The following is a 21,777-nucleotide window of genomic DNA, read 5'->3' on the forward strand; positions in this document are numbered from 1 at the left end:
TAATCACTTCTGTGACTCGACTCCGGGAGCGTCGAGCACGTCTGTTTGTTTGCCCGCGCGTGCACGTGACAGTGCGAGTGGGCGGCCGTTCGCGCGTGTGCGCGTCTAAATAATTGCGCACGTTTCTGCTGATCTGTTTCGCGCTAGTGGAAGTAAGAGCGCAGAGAGAGCGGACAAGTCAAAGTGTAAAACGAGCCCCAAAAAAAAGAATTTACGCGCAAAGTGTAGTCGAACTTTTTTAAACTGGTGGTTTGTAATATTTACAGAGCGCTTTTTCCGGGGAGATAAATAATACTTTGGTCGATTTATATTGAATTTTAGATCTATGGCCGTTAATAGGGCAAAGCAGAGGGGAAACTACCATCACAATATTAATTCCTCACAAAGAGACATTCCCAGCGGACCAGTTTCTTGTCTCTCACGCGCTCTTCACGCACCGACAAGGTAACAATAAAAATTCACACGTGCGTCGCTGGTAATTGGGGATTTTCTCCGCCCCTGCGGGGCAGCCATATCGCCAAAGTTTCTCGGGCAGTACTCCGCACTAGCCCGAAGCTCCGGCTGGAGGAGAGAAATCACTGCCCCCAGAGCCAAGAAAACACCGGAGAGAGGCTGGATTTAAAACCCGCCCTCCAAAGGGATCTCGTCCCCCCCGACCAAAAAAAAGAAAGAAAGAAAAAAAGAAAAGAAAAACCTCCCATTTTCTCTCACTCTTTCTCTTTCTCACTTCTCTGTCTCTCTTTTCCCTCTGTCCCTCTCTTTCCCTCTACCTTTATCCCTCGCCTTTCGCCGTCTCCCCTCCACAAACATGGATCTCTCGGCGAGGTGTTTGTTTCTTCTATCATGTCTTGGCGTGATATTGGCGATCGATTTGGACGCGATCGATCCAGGCTACTATGTGGAGCCCACTGCCACATCAGAGACGATCGACTATAAGGATCCCTGTAAAGCTGGTGAGATTTGAACCCGTTTATTTGCAGTACTGTATGTGATTTAAAAAAAAAAAAAAAAAAAAAAAAACATATTTCTGTGGAGGGGGGAAAAAAACGCCACGAATCTACGTGGAGCCGGCAGAGAGCGGCCAAAGAAGCGCTTTTAAAGACATGACAGTAGTGGATGTAGTTTTTAAAAGGCTTGGGGGAACATTATGTGCGGTTGTTTTGTACTAAGTGACATAGTTTTTTGCAGTTTGAAACATCTGAGGCGCACACAGCGGAACTCGGCTCAGAGAGCGGCTGCGTGGATTGTAGGGATTAAAAAGGCATCGGTTAAAGGGGTTTCTGAATGCATTTCACGACACATGGAAAGTTGTGTGTGAGGAGGGGGGGGGGTGTTTTGTTTTGGGTTTTTTTTGGGGGGGGGGGGTATTTTTCCGTGTAAAAGTTGCAGCCTGCTGTTTGCACTCACACTTCAGGATGTGATCAGATCGTTCCTGCAGGCTGTCTGCTCTGTTATATCAAAAAAAAAAAAAAAAGAGAGAAAAGTCAGTGCTGGTGGGTAAAACAAAGGATTTCTGCAGTTGGATTTGAAGACTTCTTCTCCCTTGCTGGCCGCTTTTGTCAGTGCACAGATCTCCTGTTTTTGTGTTTTTTTTTTTTTTTTTTGGTTTTCTCCCTACCGGTTGTTTGCTCGGCCACTTAAAACAAAGTGGAGGAGGGGAGAAAGTAGAGTACAGTCGAGTTTAGATATTTGTGCACGTATGTTTATGCTGGCGGTTGTCTTTAATTGTTAAAGGTATAAATACAGCACAGAGCAGAAGTCAGCCTCTACAACAACACCTAAAAAAAAAAAAAAAAGATGAATAATTTTACAGTACTTTAATTTCATTACGTATGAGTATTCATACTGTAAACTAAACGCAAGCTCCCAAAGTGAAGCTCAATAATGCAGCAGAGCTTCTCAGATCTGTGAGCACTCACACAAAAGTTAAACATTGTGTAATTGCTGAAACAAATTCAGCACAACTCTGATTTCCACTTAGTCGCATTTCCTTAAAAATATTTTATAAAATGACCTGAATAGCAGAACTTTTCACAGCAGCCATTTTGACATGTCCTTGCAGGGTTACCATAGGTATAACTGATAGAACTCACTGTGGTCTTGTTCCATTTAGATGGGTAAAAGCCCTGGTTTGGCTCACTGGGATGGCCGTGACCCTAAATGAAGCATAATTCAGATTTCATCAGTTTGACCTGTGCTTACCTTGTGTTACATGTCAAAATGGCTGCTGTGAAAAATGAACTATGGGCCCTGGCTTTCTGCATGTCTGTGAATTGAACAATCTGATTCCAAGATTTGGCACAGATTGGGGGGAAAAACCTACAGGAAGATCAGTTACCAAGTAAAAAGCAGTTGCAGCAGAAATCAGGAGGCACAGGCCGTAGTCCCACTAATAAGAGTTGCAGTGGCCGTCCTCCTAAAATGACCCCACGGGCACACACAGTCCTCTGCTTGCACAATTTGGCTCTGAAAAACAAAAGGACGAGTGCTTCGGAGTTGGCACGGGGATTATCAGTGGAAATCGGTTTGTTTGACAGCTCACAAAGTAAAGGATATCGTATGATAACTTCTATAGATGGCTTACAAGAAATAAAAAAAAAAAAAAAAAAAATCCTTGATTGCTCTTTGACAAAAAAAAATCCCAAGATTAAGCTTAGCTAAAGAAGATAAAGAGAAGCCTGATTAATATTGGGAGTGTATCTTTGGTCCGACCAAAATCAATTAGTCCAGCTCAGACTGGGTGCGTTCCAGCACGGACTGGTGTACAGTGAAGGAGGTGGGATTGCAATGGCACTGAACTGCTTGAGTGTTGCTGTGAAGGAAAAACAGCCTGTGGATACACTAAAATACTGTCTCCCAGTCTCCAGAAGCCTGGGAACAGACAAATATTCCAGTATGGTGATGATCCAAAACCCTCTGCCAAAATTAAAGTTAAAAAAAAAAAAAGAGTGAAAATGATGGCCTGTCCAAGTGTGTCGCTTGACTTGAATCCAGTGGAGCACCTTTTTGGGGTGTTTTTAAGAGAAAGGTAAAGCAGCGTGGACCCCTCAATCAAAGAGGAGCTGAAATTTTCTCCAAAGGCAGAATGAGACCTGTATTTTTAATATCTAAGCTATTAATTTTATTTAATTTATCATGAAGCAAATACTTCACTGGGCATATTTCACAGGGGTGTACATACTTCTGTTGTATACTGTATTTGTGCTGCTTCTGCCTGTGGTGAGACCTGCATAATTTTTCCATTTTCTTGCCAAAGAATATCTGAGTTGTCATTATAATGTGTGTGTTATTTATTTATTTATTTTTTTTAATTCTTTCTTTGTACTCTGAGCTCACTGTCTTGCCAAATCCCTTTGGGGAAGTTTGAACAGATTGCATTTTCCATCTGGTAAAAGTATTCAGGTTACAGATACAGAGAGTTGGCTTCAGTCACAGTGACCTCTAAAGTCCTGGAAGTGCTTACTGATTTTTAGCATTTGACTGTCTCTGATGTGTCAGACAGTTATACAACAGAATTCAGTCCTCCTACTTTTAGTTACCAAACTGTCTCTTTTTTTTTTTTCCCCTCCACTTTTCCCCCAAAGAAGAGGAGTGATGAAAATGTAAAGACTGTGCTGTTATTGTACGTAAATATGACAAAGACTGGTGATCGAACCATGTCTCATGTACAGATCATAACTATGTTCCTTCCCGTTTTTGCTTTCCTGTTTGCTGTGAGTCATTCAAGTGCTCATAGCGGATCTCTAGTATGGATCAACCGGACACTAATAACTCTGATACTCAGCCGTAAACTGACGAAACACTGACGATGCTGTTCCTATTTCCAGGGATTTTACTTACGTGTTTTGTTTTGTTTTTTAAAAAAAATATTGACAAATAAAAGAAATGTCTCATTGCTTGGTAATCCCCAGTGATGACCCGTGTTTATCTGGGTCAGGATGTTATCATTATTTGGCACTACAGTTTGTCCGAAGTGTCACGAGTGCGAGCAGGGCAGGTCTGCAGACGTGTGTTTGGGAGATGGTCACAAGTACGAACTCCCACTCTTTCTAACCCTCCCAGTCTGCATCTCTTTCAACACCCACCTGCTTCTCTTCTTCCTACTAAGCAGCAAAATGTCCAAGATCTCCTCACTCCTCCTCACTGAGTTAATGTATCAGAGACATTCATTCTAGAAAAACCCCAGGCTTGTGTCTTTAGGCACCAAGGATGATTTTTGGATTATTGATTTTTCTCCTTTTCTCATTTTTCAAGCGCATCACCATGAGTCAATCTGATCGCTTTCTGTGGCTAGAGGTCAGCATTTTTATGTTCTGCTGCTTCCGCCCAGGAAAATGCTTACAGCCAGTAGGAGTGTGTGCTTGTCCTCTGTAGAGCTGTCCTTGCTTCACACAGTTCTTCAGTGTCAGGATTTTTTTTTTTTTTTTTGATACGTGTGTGAAATTGTCTGCTTGAAACTGAATGGGTCCCATCCAGATGTTTGTAAAGTAGGGTTGGAAATCACAGTTCGGTATGATGCCATCTCAGTATTTTGACTTCTGATAAGTGTTGTGATACAGCTACTTGATGCGTTACATGACAGCCTTCTACAATAGCTCCCAGTATCTGTTACTGAAGAAGAAGAAAATACTCTTAAAGGCCAAAGGCAGGGATTTACCTGTTCACTGTACTGTGGTATCTCTCTGTCTGTGTGTGTGTGTGTGTGTGTGTGTGTGTGTGTGTGTGTGTGTGTGTGTGTGTGTGTGTGTGTGTGTGTGTGTGTGTGTGTGTGTGTGTGTCATCATTCAATTTCATAATTAGTCAATTCAATTATCTCTGCTTTCCCATGCTGCTTACCACCCCCTCCTCCCCCTGGGTGTTTCTTTTTCCCAGCAAGTTAGTTTCCTTCCTTTCACTTAACCCACCTTTACCCTCAAGTACCATCATGAGGAGCCATGAAGTAGTGACTCTGGTTGGCCTAGTCAAGTCTGGGAAATGCATTTTAGGAGTTTCAATTAAAAAATAATAATTTGGCACCAGTGTATCATTGCAAGAGGACTTCATATAATGCTACTAATATTCTGATCCACTCTTAATTCTGAGTATGGCTGAGTGAGCAGGCTGTGGACTATTTTGTTTCCTCATATTCAAAGTCAACTTAGTAAGTTGTTCACACGAGCCAATCTCCCCTAGTTAAGTTGAAAAATGTTTTTAAAAAATGTTAACATTAACAAAGGTTAGACGACTCATTACTGTACCGGGGGGGAGGATATGTACTGATTTAATCCAACAGTGCAACAAAGCTGAAGTTATGCCTTCTATTTAGGAGTTAACCAGTGGAAAATTCCTTAGTTTGCAGAAGTCCTAACTTGGCAGCATCCCAGGAAAACATTTAAGACTCTAACAACCCACTGAGATTAGCTCCACTCATTTTCAGAATGAAAAATGGATGAAAATCAGTCATACTTTTGTTGTCTTCTCTGCTTAGATGATAATCGGAAAAGTAGTCACTGGCTGAATGCATGCATTCATTCATGAAGCAGACGTCTTAATCTACTAAATACTCTGTGACAGCATTGTCTGAGTGGGCTGACCGTTGTGCACATTAAAACTGCAGCAGGGAGAAATGTACAAATGCAATTTGAAAATAGACAACAGTTCTCCTGCAGCTCTCCCCACTCTGCTCTGAGCATTGGCACATGCTCACGCGTCATATGGCACGGGTCTAAAATGAAAGCCGCTTTCACACGTGCACTGCAGACATGGTTTTATTCATTTTTTTATTTTTTTATTAGGTTGAATCTTCGACTCATTTGCATCGGACATTAATTGGACTTTAGGTATGAAACGACCTGTGATTGGCCAAAGTCTCCAATCCCTGCTAGGCTTTCTTCAGCCTAAAAACAGAGCCTGGAGAAAGTGCAGGAGTCCAGATTCCCCCTCAGACCACTTGAGTTACAAAATGCTGAGAAGTTATTATGGATCATTTCCCCAAATAGCCAAACAGAAGGTTGTTTGCTGTAGCTCAAAATCCTCAGAGGCTTCTGCATTTGAGCTTTTTTTTTTTTTTTTTGCTGCTGTGGCCTCAGCTGCAGACAGGTCATCCTCTACACCCCTTTCTTCTTGTGCCCTCACTTATGCAAGTAGTTTTCTTCCATTTCACTCTGACTGGCCAAAACACTCCACACAGACTAGGTCATTCACCTTGTGCCAAGAGAAATCACGGCAGCAAGATTTAGGGCAGGCCGGTCTTACTGTGCCACACCATCTCAGGTGAGGTTAGTGCAAGCTATTCATGAAGGGGCCAAGGTGTGTTCGCCGCAGTCTGCTTTCTGCTCATGAAAAATTTGTCGCTGTCAACAGAGTTACGGCATTTCCGTCGCCCCTCACCTTTGGCATCTGACTGTGACTCATTCATTTAAAATAGCCTTGCTGTATATTTTTGATGCTTTTGTCTTTTCATAAAGATTAACAATTATGTAGATTCACTGTAAAATCTGTCATAAAAATGTTCACCAGCTACATGCTGCCATACTGTTTCTAAGGATATTGTATCTTTTTAAAATCCGAGTGGCTGAAAATGGCAGTTTAGAACAGATGCCGCTCATTATCCAGCTCTATCCCTGACTCCTGCTTTGGGGTGATGGGGCTGCCTGTTGAACTTCAAGACAAGGCCCTCAAGCAACACTTAAGCAGATGCTTTTCTTTTATCATGGAATGTAGGCTGTATAGCCGAGCCCACACTGAGTGTTTGTTTTTACATTAAAGAGCCCCCGCCACTTCTCTGCCACTTCTCTCTCCGCAGGGTTCAAGTGATTAGGGAGCCAATCTATAGGCGTGATCTCTGGGCTTTAGTTGGAACAATATGTTTGTCGTCAGAGCTAAGTAATAACTAATCTTGCATTACATTAAAGCCAAGGGCCAGTACAGGGCCTGAATGCTTTGCAAATACTCATTCAAGTCGTTCAAATGATACCTAATTGGCCTGGAATGATGAGCACTCCAACAGTTTCCCCTTCATTGTTCAGTTTTCCCTAAACAATTCATCTGTGCTGTGTTACTGTTCATGTGAAAGAATTGTTTTTCCTCTTTCCCCCCCACCTGTAATGAATGCTAAAGGTGCGTTCTTTAGCTGCAGATGGCTATTATTTATGGAAAGTGATGAGTTAAAGATTACTCCCAGATTAAGTTCACCCACAAACTCATTTAAACTTTCCTTTGCACATCTGTTCTGAGAAAACCTCACACGAAACGGTGTGAGCAAAGAGCAGTCCAAACCAGAAATATTGAGCCTGGATGGTGAAAATACATTTTGTCAAAGGTGAGGATCCTCGCGGTCTGCCGCTGAATTATTCATCTGTGCAAGGAGCTCAAGTAGTGTGTAGAGCTGACATTAAAAAAAGAAAAGGAAAAGGGGGGAAAAAAGACAAATGTTGGCGAGGTGATGAGTCATTAGAGGTAGTTCGACCGGTTGTAGGGTGTATCAGTAATCAGTGGCAGGGATGAGCTGGGAAATCCAATCTGCTAATGGGCTTGATGGAGTGTGAAATGTTAAAGGGGAGGCAGTCTCTCGCTGTGTGCCCTTTGCAACTGAAGCCCCTCTGTCAATATGATAGAAGCTGCAGGGTGATGACAGCAACTCGGGCTTGATCGCAGCTGTGGGCAATGAGACATCAAGCTTTTATTGGAAAATAATTGCTTGAATCTCAAGCAGCAGTTTGTGACTTCGTCAGAAGCTCGCTTCTAATTACACGTTTGTTAGTCTTTTTTTTTTTTTTTTTTTTAAGTGAGCATACTGCAGATATGCAGTTTTTCTTTCTCATGCCTTGTGCTCAAATTGCAGTGTTAGGAAATGTCAAGGTAAGCTTTTGCGGACAAAAAAAAAAAAAACAGCTGGTGTTTTTACAATGGACAGCTGACCTGCATAATGCCCATCATTCTTTAGTCTCTCAATTTTCATGGTGCACTGACTTTTCTACCTGACTATTTTTCTTTTCTTTTTTTTTGTGCTTCAGTTTTAAACAGTGGTTAAAGAGACAATAGCTGTGTGTGTGTGTGTGTGTGTGTGTGTGTGTGTGTGTGTGTGTGTGTGTGTGTGTGTGTGTGTGTGTGTGTGTGTGTGTGTGTGTGTGTGTGTGTGTGTGTGTGTGTGTGTGCGCACATGTACCCAGGGAAAACTTAGTGATGCACGCTCATCAGATGGTAATTTCCTTAACTCAATATACCACTGACCCCTATTGGAATTCAAATTGCAGCATTTGTTAGCAAACACAGTGGTGAAAGGTGGTGCCGGGGTATTGTGATGCATTCCATGCTTGCATATTAGCCAGCCCTTTCTCCATCCACAATCATTGGGTCACATACAGTATGGGGAAATGCTGTAAACCCTGGGCTCTGAATGGAGCTGGCCTTCTAAATATAGGCTGATTTTAGTGCCTGTTTAGGCTTAGTATTGATGTTTGTGCAGGTTTCAGTGGCAGATGTCGTGGTCTGATATTCACGGAAGGAGATTTATGGGAATAGTTCAGGAGTATTTGACACTGTAGAGGTCGAGGCTAGGGCATTACACGAATCAATGGGATTAATTTGATTGAAGTCTCATGTGTAATCTGACTGGATACGCTGATTGATGGGAGGGGGCAGTCCAAGATGAGAAGGATTAGGATGGTTTAGATTAACTTAAAAAGAAAAAAAAAAAGATGGGGGGAAGTCGGACTTCATCAGATGTCATTTTTTTAATTTATATATATGCACATACACAGATCTGCACCGAGTTATTTAGTTTCTTTGACAAAAAGTGATAGAGAAACCACACTGCATTTACCTAACTATTCTGCATAGATATTAATAATATTATTCTAGTTGCAGCTGTTGTCATTTAGGTAATGAAAAATGTTTGGAAAGTGATGCAGCACTGTACTCTGTGGTGATCACTTGCCATCTGCCATACTAATTTGGTTGTAATCTGCCATCTCACTGTGTTTGTACTTTACATCATGTCAGCGCTCTGTTTCCACGCAAGTTTATCACCTTTCTCCACAGCCTGTCCTCATTCCCAGCCCAGAGTTGTATACAAAAGAATCCTAAAACCGTGTGTCTGTGGATAATTAAAGCCAGGAGACAAGGGGATTAATTCACAATCCCTGAGAGTCTTTCCATAAACCTGCAACAGCGTCTCCAGGACGACTGCTGCGCCTGGGGGAAATGAGTTCATAATGCCACCGGGCTGTGCATTTGCTCACTTCATTCTCCACTGTTGTCTGAGAACAATGACACTGCGGATTAACCGGCCTGTCTCCAGAACAGTTGTGGATGATTGGGACTCAGAGAGAGCGCAGCCCTCTGTGAACTGCATGGGGGTGGGAGAAAGCCCGCACGTCGGTTTTTGATCACTGCTTTCACATAATATGCAGTAATATTTGTTACACGTGAAAGGACGGATTGTCCAGTTGTTTAAATATTTCTGCTTCAGTATAGAGGGAAAACAAGTGTTTGTATACATTCTTTGTTGTCTTATATAACAACAATTTGGAATTGTATTCTTCAAGTACTCTCTGTTCTTTTCAGCACTCAGTTCTGGGAATCAAATAATCTGAAGATAAAAGTAAAAAAAAAAAAAAATGTCCTTTTGTCATCAAATCTGTTTGTCCTGCACTGCATAACATCTGGTTGCTGTCTCTTAACAGTAGTGCTTTTGGCAGTCGCTGTCAGTATGAGTCCTGATTCTAAGAGGTCTGTTTTGTCTCTCAGATTTAGGCAGTCTGTGTTTTTTTTGTTTTTTTTGTTGCTGGCACAAATTAGAGGATACTTTGACCTCTGGATTCCTCTTTGCATGCCCTGCCATGCCAGCTGTGACCAACACCTTTTCCTATTGTGTCATTAGCCTCTAATTAAGTCATTCTGCTGTGTATCCTTGTAAGACCTTCAGGGTGAAAACCAGCCTGCATCTACCAAAGCCAGCTCCAGATTGTTTCAATAATACTCCTCTGAATGCCAGAGCCAAGTGGGGGTTTTCTTTTGTCTCACTGTTGTGCTTTAATCCCCTTCTCTCTTGTCTCAGACCTCGGCAAAACTTTCAAGTACAGGAAATAAAATGTCATTTTTGGGGAAGCTTTTGTTTTTTATTTAAAGAAAGCCAAAAAAAAAAAAAAATCTGAGCTCAGAATAACAACACAAAATGAGTTTCTAGTGCATTTCACAGTAAGGACACCTTGCATTGGAGCGACTGACTTAAGATCACAACCTGAAACTTCTGACAAACACGGCCACTGTAAATCCCTCCCATTTACTCTGCATTTTAATGGTTCTCTGGGGTTCTTGCCCCTGAGGGGTTGGTCTCCACCTCCATCACACTAACCTACCAAACAAGCATGCAGAAGGCTGTCATTTTCTTTCCGCCCCACAGCTGCCTTCCCTATTCAAAACTACATTTGGGACAGAATCTCCTCCTCCTCCAGTTGTCATCTCCTGGTTAGCAGTAGATTACAGTGCAGACCCTTTGCCTTCTCCAGAAATGCCCCCCTCCCCTTCTCAGCTCCTGCATACAGGCCTGGCTATAAATTCCGGAAATGTGCTGGTGTTAAAAGCCCGTAAAACCGAGCACCCAGTCTCTGCAGAGAGGACTTCTAGCAACAGGACATCTTAGGAAAAAAAAAATCTAATAAAGCACATTCCTCATCAAGTGGGACTGTTTAGTTATTTTTCTTTCTCCTTGGCCCCATTAAAGAGCTATTACTTGTTCAAGGTGCCCCATATTACTCCATCAAGCCAATGTCAGTGTCCCATTGTAACCTATTTGATAGCTTCCATTAACTATCCGAGTGTGCCGCGGCCCAGTACGTTTTGTTACCGTCCGGACTCGACTTGTTTCCATAAATCATGTCAGTAGGTTACTGAGTTCACACTCTGTGCATTGCACAAGCCATATTCACTCTGTTGTTTTGATTTCTGTCTTGTAACTGGGTTAATACAAGGCAGCCTTCCTGTTATCCAAACTTACATGCTTCTGTTTCACAACTCTACTTGTATTTCACTGCAAAGAAAGGGTAAACGGAGCCAGAGTCCAGAAAGCAGTGAAATATATATTTTCATGTGTGTGTTTCATCTTAAGGACCTTGCTCAAAGGTTTTGGCTGGGCTTCCCAGTCTGAGCAGCAGGAAAAGCTTGAGGCTACAGGACAGTGCAAACGGATGCTTCATATTGTGGGATTGCCTTACACACAGTCTGACATGTGCTGTCTCTGTTTGTCTGTTGCAGCTGCCTTTTTGGGAGACATTGCTCTGGACGAGGAGGACCTGCGATTGTTTAAAGTGGATAGAATAATAGATCTGGCAGCGAGAACTGTCCAGGTTGTTAATCGCACAAACACAGGTAAGGACAACAGACAAAAAGGCATAACCGCCAAGGTTACAATGAGGTAAAATGTACTTATTGTGGCATAGAGGCAAAGTGGTTTATATTGTCAGTCTAGATACATTTGTAATAAAACAAATGAACAAGGATCCCACATTGTTGGTGTCTGTCTGGGCGATCATTACATACAAAGGCATTTTGTGCCAACACTACGACTGTAAAATCACTCCAACCTCTCGAACTGAGTCAGCGGCAGCAGCACCTGCCAGAAGGCAGCTTTTTTTTTTTTTTTTTTCTTTCTTTCAATGAGCTTCAAAGGTTGATGCCTACAACTCTCATGATATCACTGCATTGCTACACCTGTAGCATCATGTTCAAGAATGATTGCGGGGCTTTGTTAAGTTTATGTTCTCAAAGAGAAAAGCGCAATTTAAGCAACCGCTGTGAGTCAGCAGGAACATGAATCAACAAGCGTATCTACGTTGTTGTGCGCTTGATCAGTGTCCATTTGCCATTTGTTCAAGTTATAATGAGCGCGCAGAGAAAAGCGAACACTTGAGAGGATTATAAATAAATTTCAGCTGCTTAGGAGGTTCACCAGAGTTGGTTTGGTTTTTAGGATAAATTTTGACCCGAGGCAGGGAATTAATACGAGACTCACGACTCATGAATGAAACAAGCAGACTGCGAGTACTCGCACACCTTTTAATAACCATCTGTATACTTAAGATGGTTAGTCCCAGCAGATTCAGTTGTTATGTAGTGGAAATGTATAGCTCAAAATGGAGAAACACACTGTGTACTATGGTATTGCACAAAATGGTTGTTTTTAAAAACGCATCAAGTCTGAGCAACTTTCACGGCAACGTTTGGTGCCTCGGGCTGCACGCTTCAGTATTAATACCTGATTGCCCTGCACAGGCGTCGATCCTAATTTGTAGTCAAGATAATTTCATTTTTCCCACTTGTCAGGTCACCGTAAAGGTCGCATTAAATATCTTGTGTACTTTGTTTTCGGTTAAAGCCTTTGACCTAAAAAAAACAAAAAAAACCCCAGAACATTCCCTGTGTAACTATGAATGAAAATGATAGATTTAATCATTTTATTTTAATTAGCACATCTTGCACAAGTTTTGTCTCCCCAGCACTTCTTATCAGTTAACTGAGTAGATTTGGCTGTTATCAGCCTTTTCCACAACACATGCACAAGTGTACGTGTTAATTGATCTCGCCAGGCTGCTAAGATTTACTCCTGTGGACTGAAATTCAACAGAACACATTGTTCCAGCAAATTAAATAGCGTGCTGCAAACTATGGCGTGCATTTTAATCAAATATACTAAGAGAAGATGGGCAAGTCGCACAGTTTCAAGTATAGCTATGAAACGATAACCAGCGCCTGTTTTTTTTCAGCTTCAGGCCTTCATTAGGGTCATCTGAGTGAAGTATCCCAATCAGGTTTTTCATAAATGTACATCTAGGAAGTAGGTAATGTTTGTTTGTACCTCAACCACAAGGCACAGATGTCGGCATGCTAATAGGTGTTTTCTAATAGATGTTACATCAGTCTTAATACATTTCTGGACAGGGACACACATCCCTATATCAAGTGGATTCTGCAATATTTCCTCAATAGAACTCACAGTAATGACATATTTATTTTACACGCCTTTGCTGCAAAATGGAAAAACTGAGTGAAATGAGCCTTTATCTGCAAACTGTATGTATATTGCCCCAGCTCTCTATAATACATTAAATGCTAAAGGATTTAGCCAAATAAAAGAACAATGTAAAGTTACAACAGCTCATATAAAACTGGTTCTTCATCCCAACACACCCATTAAATTCACATACAGCATAGATTTAAAGGTCTTTCTCAGAAATTCTCAGTAATCTCACTCCTACAGATTTAGTCAGCCTCCCTCAAGGAAAGGAGTAACTTCTGCTTTTTTAAAAGGGGGGATTTTGTATGATTTTGCAACACAGCATGTTATCCAAAGTCAATATTTAGATCATTTTAATGTCACACTTTCTTAGAATTATTAGTATGTGAATGTGGTAACAAATACAAGGGAACATGCTGATGGTATTTCTTGTTAAAAACATTTTTTTTTTTGCCTGTTAAATTATAAATCATTAGCACCTTGTTTGCTGTATTGTGTGAGTTAAATTGGTGTCCTAATACAGATTGAAAGCTCCTAATTAAAACCACAACAGCAACTGTATCATGAGATAAACTGTTACCATTTGTTTTGTTTTTTGGGGGTTTTTTTTGTTTTTTTTACAAAGAGGCATCATTTAATCCATCAACTAACCTTGAATCCACTTGTGGTGGCTTTTGTTTGTGTTATGCACTTGAATCCTCTAATGTCTGTTCTGCAAACAGGTTCACATATGGATGTTTCTTTAATTATAATCAAGTTTAGGTGGGGGGGCTTAGTCTCCATGGTAGCATTTATGTGTGTGGATGACTGACATTAAAATTAATTTGAAAGAAGAAAAGACTCAGCTTTAATAAAAATTCATTCAGTGTGCAACGAGAAGTACAACGTTATTTGAACAAATGTCTTTTGATGGAATTATTGTAATTTCCTAAATTAGTTTTTTAATAACCAACCAGTAATAATATAACTGCCTTCAAGCCGGGAAGAAAGACCTTTTGGTTTTGGAATAAAAGCGGAATTTGTCTTCTAAGGAGCTAAGGAGGTGCAGCTTATTATCTCTGTGTAAATACTGGAGAAACGGATGTTCTGTCAGGCCCATAAATGCACTGAATCATCTGTGTTTTGTCTCCTGTTCGGGCAAAATCCTCAGGCTCAAACCATCAAAGCAGGCAAGGTGCACACCGCAGGAAAAGAGCTGCCACATCCAGACCAGAGCGCATTTGGCCTGAAGGTGTCATTCCTTATGTCATCAGTGGTAATTTTAGTGGTAAGTAACATTTAATGTACTCACGTATGACAGATGTGGTAAACATAATCAACAGTGTTCATTTAAAGTCATGAATCATCAGAAGCCATAATCTCTAAAACAATACTGGATGTCTGTAAAATTACTTTAAGTACATGGTACCTTGAAGAGTGTCTTGCTCCTAGAAATCAGCATTAATTTCTGAAAGGGGATGTTGCTGAAAAATAAAAATCACACTGTGGTAATGTGTGATCTTGTTACATCACCTTAAAATTTATAGGCTTGTAGTTGTGATGGGGGATTTTATTAAAACGCAAAGGGAATATTGAATTCTCGACCTAAGAATTATAAGCTTAAGGAACTCTCTAAATTGCATGCGTATTATGGTGGTTAACAAGGTGAAAAGCACATTTTCAGCTTGGGATGATTTTTACTTTATAAGCCCTGTCTGTTCTGTGTGTTTCTATTCATCTCCATTCTTCCATGAAATGCTGTTTGACTGTGTTTTCTCACCCTCTCTGACATCCCTTTCAGGCAGCCAGCGGGCTATATTCCGCCAAGCCATGCGGCACTGGGAGAAGCACACCTGTGTGACCTTTATAGAGAAGACGACCGAGGAGAGCTATATTGTCTTCACCTACCGACCATGTGGGTGAGTCAGTGGGGTTTTAAGCTCCCCACATGTACAGTAGGAGCTGAACAATGGCCTGTTTCTGTTCAGCCTCTGCAGCTAATTATTTAGCTCCCTAATACTTTTCCCTGCTTCCTGCTCAGCGTAGTTTCATCATTGTTCATCCTGTCTTTGCAGTCTCTCTGCAGTCAGTCGAAATTCTGTTTTGTTTTGTTTTTCTTTCTGCTCCCCCTGCCAGTCCTGAAAGAGCAAGCCATTCGGTGGCCAGGAAATTCCTGTGCCTCATCATTGCACTGCATCAGTCACTGAGCACTTATGTCATACACGGTGTGCAGGACAGGACACCAGGAGAGAGACTTCCTCAGCCTCTCTATAACCCTGTTTGCTGCACTCTGCTGAAGTCGCGCTCAGTGTCCACTCAGCATTTCTCTTTAAACAGATATGCAGGGGAAGTGCTGGTGGTGGCTCTCGTTGCTAAGCGACTATTGACAACCTGTTTGGATGTGCAGGGCTCTTATTTATTTATTTATTTATTTTAAGTCATTGTGAAACAGTTTTTCATTAAAAAACATTTGGTGTTGGGGAATGCAAACCAGTGCAACCTATTAATTTGGGATTTTGAGAAAAGAAGGTCAGAGCTGTTAGAGTTATTAAAGAGGTTTCCAGGGGGGCACATCACCCTCACAGCCGGATACCATTATGTCATTACTCAAAATGTACCCCTCCCGCTGATTTGTATCATTCAACACTAACAGAAAAAAGGACGCAGCGCGTGGAATTGAACTTTTTCTAGCCAACTGTTTAAAGCCATTTTTAGCCTGGTAGCTGGCCTCTGGAGCAACAAGGATGACATTATCCACACAGGCAGCAGTGGTTAGCAGTGGGAATGCTTGACTCTGCTGCATATTCAGCAAGCCCCCATCTGTCCTGTGCAAAGTTCAAGGCGTGTCTCAGGAGAGCCTGACTTGGCTCGCTGTAATTAGAGAGCGGCTGTCTGGCCCACAGAGCCATTATGTGTGTGCCCATCCTGCAGTCTCCCACACTGAACCTTTCATGTCACACTGAGATGGAGCGCTGCAGCCAGCCAGCTTCCACATTCACTCTCAGCGTTTACACTAGTAGACAGATGAATGAATGTCACTCCTGTATGCGTAGACTCATGTGTCAACTATAAAACAGATTAGAGTTATTGAGGTGATTTCTCAATAACTGAAATATTAGTTATTGTATATGACAGAGCCTTTATTCTCTCCTTGCTAACCTCCCTTTTTTCCACTCACTTCCTCTTTTCTTTTTCTTTTTTTTTTAAATTAAGTGAAGCATAAAATCTAGTCGGTGTTTTGACTTACACACTACATCTCTGTGTTTGCATGTGTGTCTGCTTGCTGTTTCATAGGTGCTGCTCCTATGTGGGTCGCCGCGGAGGGGGGCCCCAGGCCATATCCATAGGGAAAAACTGTGACAAGTTTGGCATTGTGGTGCATGAATTAGGTCACGTTATTGGGTTCTGGCACGAACACACGCGGCCTGATCGAGATGATCACGTCAGCATTATCAGGGACAACATCCAACCAGGTAAGACCTCAGGCCTCTCAGCGATCCCTCAGCAATAATGTGTGTGTAGGTGAAAGAGAGAGTTTGACAAAATTAATAAGAGTCACACAATAAATCACACAGTCTGAGCTAAGAATAAAACACCCCAAACTTGCAGATTTCTATTAGTGTTTTCAGTACTGTTGAACCACATATGAAACCAATCCTGAGAGTCTATATTTATCTTCTTCTACAGGACAGGAGTATAACTTCTTGAAGATGGAGCCGGGGGAGGTGGATTCTTTGGGAGAAGTCTACGACTTTGACAGTATCATGCACTACGCCAGAAATACATTCTCCAGGTAGGAGCCAAAACCAAAGTTCACCTCCGTAAGCCCCAGACACGAGAACTAGTCTTTGAGCGAGTCAGACTGAACCCTTTCCGACTCTGCTCATTTAACCCGTCATCTCATTTTCCATTTCCATGTTTCATGACCGCACTGATGTGTAATGCACCAGTTCTGTCTGTGAGCAGCCACTGAGTAATGTGACACGAATTCCAGTTCTTGAAAAGAAGAAATAATTTTTTTAACAAAATTAATTAATTAATTAGCCTCTTTACCAGAAAGTTAAATACATACACCAGCAAATACAACACGGTCTACAAAAATCTACAGCAGAAACAGCAGTGGCACAGTTCCAGCAGTTGGATGTCTGGTTCCATTTCAGACCCTGACTGGATGACTTTAAACTGGTCTGTGGTCTTTGTTTATAGGTTTTACCTGCGACATTGAAAATAGTATCATTTAGACTTAATTTAGGCTTTTGCTGAATTAGCAGTATGGCAATAGACACGCTGTATTTCATAATTCATAATGAAGTGAGATGAAGTGAGATCTGAATATTTGAAGGTGTAGTAAAAGTGTTTGTCTGGGATATGGCAGCTCTTCCACACTGCCTGTTTTAAATTAAGACTCCTCTCTTTGTTTCCTGCTGCTTTTCGTGTAGTAGCAGCCTCGGTAAAGCAGCTAGCTCAGCAACAGTAGCCCTGCTTCATCATAACAACATTTATGGACACCACCTTCAAGGTTGTGCGAAGCGTCTCGTAAAAGTTGAGGTTTCATCCATAAACCACCTCATCACAGTCCTAAGACATCTTTGAAGAGATTTTCATGATGGAACAAATGATGTCACCCAAGGCTGCCGCAGAGACCTACATTTTGGAGGTGTGGAGCATTTTAGCATCTTTATATCACTCTAGTGTTTTGAACAGTGTTTTTGGCACACTTGGTGCCTAATAACCATCTACATATGGTAAGGAATAAACATTTTCTTTCCTTTTAATGCTTGGCAGACTAAATTTGACATGATTCCAGACTATATGCATCATAGACTTGGGACAGCAACGTCAGTAAGAAGCATCGCTGAGAACCAGCTGAAAGTTTGGCATTAAATCTGTTGCTGAGAAAAACTTGTGCTTGCAAAAGAACTGTTTGTATTCTTAGTGATGCTTAAATTTGTCATCAGCTGACCTCATTCTTTACTCCCTGTTGTATTCTACGGGAAGTCCTGCCAGATGTTGTGATGTTACTTAGCACGTCAGAGGGAAGTTACAATGTTGGATGAAGGAGCCTACTAGGGGGGAAAAAAAAAAGGGTACATGACAAACACGAGTCAGCCTGGGTTCTTAATCTAGTCATCTTTGGCTGTGGTTAATTTTGAGTATTTTTTACCATCTGGGTGACTGCAAAGCCAAAATAGACCTCTTGGGAATATTTGACTCTGATTCAGCTGCTGATTCATTATTATAATTACAAAAGCAGCACTATGCTTACTGCAAGTGGCTTCATGACAACTTGGCCATGTACGTTAAATTATTTTTGAAAGCTGTGACAGCCGTGCTTTGCAGGCATGTGGATATCGTGGCCATCTCCTGATGTCATGTGCGGGATATGACTTGGGTTTTGTGTGCAGAGCAGTCCCTCCATCTAGCAGGAATAGTTGTAAGTAGTAAGTCAGTAAGTTAAGTCAGTGTGGGTGTAATGTGATCTCTGGGCACCAAAAGTTAAATCAAAAAATGAGTAAACCCAGACTATAATCATTACTACCTCAGTCTGATATAAGAACCAGCTGTTGGCTGTTCTTACTTAGCCCTTCTCTCAGTTGTGTACATGCATGTATTTTTTATATTCCCCACCACTGGCTCTCCCATGCCCGGGGTTACTCTCTCTCTGTGCAGTGGCCTCTTCCCCAGATAGCTGCCATTCTCTTGCAGCAAACAGATACTGGGAAGCGGAGAGGGAATCTTTGTCTAAACAGAGGCTGAGGCTGGATGTAGGCCAGTGCACAGAAATTCCTGTCTGGCCCCGTGCATCAAGAATGCACATTGCACAGAGTGAAGCTGAGACATATGTACTCCTCCTTACTGTAAACTTTTGTCTTCATTTCACTGAAGCTTTTAAATTGACTCTTTATTGAAAGAGGGCTTTTTTTTTTTTTTTTACAGAATGGTTTTATCTAATTGGATTTCAATGGGTTCAGCACATGTCCATTTAGCTGTGGTCACTCCCAGGTCATGATTTGGACTTAGGCTCTTAATCTTATAAATTTGTAGTATGCCCTACAGCTGGGTGCACAATGAGGTATATTTATGTGGGGGTAATCCATCCTGATCTGTTTTCAGTCCAACTCTGACTCTGTTCCTATCCAAAGTCCTCTGATCAAAAAGGATGCTTAGAAATGAGGAGCAGTGGCTGCCACTGCCGGGGAATGTTTCACAGAGCTGTATTAGCGGACGAGGGGCTCCTGTTGGCTTTTCACAAGTCATTCCAAGCACTTTCTCTTTAGCGCTGATTGGCTGATTTACCTGTGCCAGTGTCCTTCTTTGTTAGCCCATTGTTAGCCAGTGTGTTTGCTCTGTGTTTTACAGTAAATCACCGTGGGAAGCCAGGGCCTTTGCCGCGGGTGTTGTTCGGAAGATTTCATGGCTTGTCTTGATGTTTTGCTGTGTCTCCTGGGGACAAGCAGAGCTGATCCCATGCTTTTTGTCTGGGGTGTGTTACCCGACCCACAGCTCTGCCTTCCCCCTCCTTTTGCTCAAGAGATTTTTTTTTTTTTTCAGGACGGGTGCATGGAGCAATGCCAGCTCAAATAGAGACCTGCCAGTGTACCCTTTTGTCTTTTCTGACACCGGCTGGAGTGGCATTTTTTTTTTTTTTTTTGTACTTTTTTAAACCAACAGCCAGCATACGGGCTCCTGGAAGCTCGCAGACAGGCAGAGTCTAAACTGTTAGCTCAGGCTGCTCTGTTTGCACATGCCTGGCGTTGATAGGCATGTCACCATGGGAACAGCCGGGGAGCCAGGCCATTTCTTGCCAATACTTACAGAAAAATGAAGATGATAAACTAGTAAAGTGTCAAGTGAGGCAGCTTTCTAAAAAGGAGTGTTCCTGGACTAACTGTTCTGTCCTGTCATTTTTTTTTTTTATGTTTTTTTTTTTTTTTTTTTTTTTTTAAGATTTGCAGATGTTTTACTTAATTTCATTTATTTTATGGTTTTCGTTTTGGATTTTTATCAAGTATGTGGCCGATGTTCATGTCCCTGCCTCCACAGCTTATGCAATTCATTTTGAATTCCCAGTAACTCTGGAGAAGGGCTTAAGCTCTTAGCTTTGGGTCCATCTGTAGGACAGAAGTAAGTGTGTGTGTGAGAGAGAGTGTGTGAAAAATTATCTCAGCATTAACCTCTAAAACAGACCATGCGACCTCAGCCTTAAAGAAAGACTATGAAGTGCAGCAGCAGTCCCGTATCAAAGACATGAGTAGATCTGAAAGAATTGCAGAGTAGTACAGAGAGATTCAAAGCCTGGGCGCACACATGTGGACACTGAACATACAGTATGTTGAGTAAAAGTCAAGGAAACATTTCCCGATGGTATCATGATTTTAATGAACCTCATTAGAGAGTGAGCAAGGGTCAAATGGAAAAGTATGCCAAAGCTCATACTGACTAGTTACATTATCAAAAGTGGGGTTATTCATAGATAGAGGTTTGATAGCCATCTTAATTAGGTAGTTTCTTATAGGACAAGCGGCTGGATCTTTATCGTAATGAAAGCACTCTTGTGTCCACATGGGTGTGGGTGAGCATTCTCATTCTGAGGTTGACAGCAGGTAAAAAGCCTTCATGGTTCAGTTTTACTGGTGCCGTCTCGTTACAAGCTTTATACTTTTTCAGCTGGAAGACCATTAGATGTGGCATTTCACATTTGGACATTTTATCTTTAGCAAAATGTATTTTGATGTCCTGAATCTCGGTTTAAATGCTAATCCAAAGTGAACATGAGAATGAGCTCTCCATGTGTCTCTTGTCTGGTAGTTGGATTTGCTCAATTTTTCTGCAAAACACTAAAAACCACTTTTTTTTTTTTTTTCTGGCTTTAAGACTTGTCAGTAATCCCTTTCAACTTGCTATGTAGAACTCTTAATTCTTTAGTTAATGTTGACAGTGATTGAACTGCACTGATTGATGGCAAGTTGCTTAATCTGTGAGCAAACACGTTTTGTGGCATGTGTGCATGCTGGAATAGTCTACAGGACTGTGCACATGCAGTCTGGGTTTTATGCAACATTAACATCAGTCTCTTGCTCTCTCTCTTTGAATTACAGAGGCATCTTCCTGGACACCATCCTGCCACGCTACGATGTGAATGGAGTGCGACCACCCATTGGCCAAAGAACCAGACTTAGCAAAGGGGATATTGCACAGGCACGCAAACTCTACAAATGCTCCAGTAAGGCCAAAATGACAGCTCTCATCTGCCATGGGTTTTTCTTGTCTATTTTTGCATGTGTGTGCAACATAACCCCTGAGAAAGAGGGGGAGAGAGAGAGAGAGAGAGAGGTCTCCCTCCGCAGATGCAGCTTATGCTGTGCACATCTACGATTGATGTGGCGCGATTCCTTAGCTATAGCGTACCAGACTCCCAACCAGGGAGGAGTGTAAACACTACCCAGGGACAGGAAGTTAGTCATTCTGTTTTCCCAGATAGATGCAAAAGAACAGCTGGTCTTGTGAAGACAATAACCAAAACGACTGTACAAGCCGTGATGTGCAGACACGAGTGTTTACTCCCAACAATGTAAACCACGCGGCTATACACTAAAGAGTTATGTAATCCTGGTAATTTTCTGAACCTTTCTGTGTGTTTACTCTTCCAGAGAGGAGAGAGAATTCGATGCTGTTGAAATGAACAGAATTCATAGCAATAACAGATGTACATTGAAGAAGAGCCTTCTGCTGAATACATTTGGTGTCAGACAGTTAATTGTAGGTCAAGCCGGGATAGCTGAGCAGTCAGTTTGAATGAGTAA

At 41.8% G+C, this 21,777-nt stretch overlaps 1 protein-coding gene across 1 annotated transcript in view; it reads left to right on the forward strand.

Moving 5' to 3' along the window:
* The first annotated feature begins 154 nt into the window (after window positions 1-154).
* The window catches only part of bmp1a (bone morphogenetic protein 1a), a 30,785-nt gene continuing 9,162 nt past the window's right edge, over window positions 155-21,777 (forward strand). Inside the window, exons 1-7 of the mRNA XM_030737776.1 lie at window positions 155-953; window positions 11,236-11,349; window positions 14,145-14,261; window positions 14,775-14,892; window positions 16,268-16,446; window positions 16,661-16,766; window positions 21,073-21,197. Coding sequence (XP_030593636.1) covers window positions 809-953; window positions 11,236-11,349; window positions 14,145-14,261; window positions 14,775-14,892; window positions 16,268-16,446; window positions 16,661-16,766; window positions 21,073-21,197 — 904 coding nt within the window. The 5' untranslated portion in view covers window positions 155-808. The remainder of the gene's footprint in view (window positions 954-11,235; window positions 11,350-14,144; window positions 14,262-14,774; window positions 14,893-16,267; window positions 16,447-16,660; window positions 16,767-21,072; window positions 21,198-21,777) is intronic.

Source organism: Archocentrus centrarchus, chromosome 9, assembly GCF_007364275.1.
Source record: "Archocentrus centrarchus isolate MPI-CPG fArcCen1 chromosome 9, fArcCen1, whole genome shotgun sequence".
Classification (NCBI taxonomy): domain Eukaryota; kingdom Metazoa; phylum Chordata; class Actinopteri; order Cichliformes; family Cichlidae; genus Archocentrus; species Archocentrus centrarchus.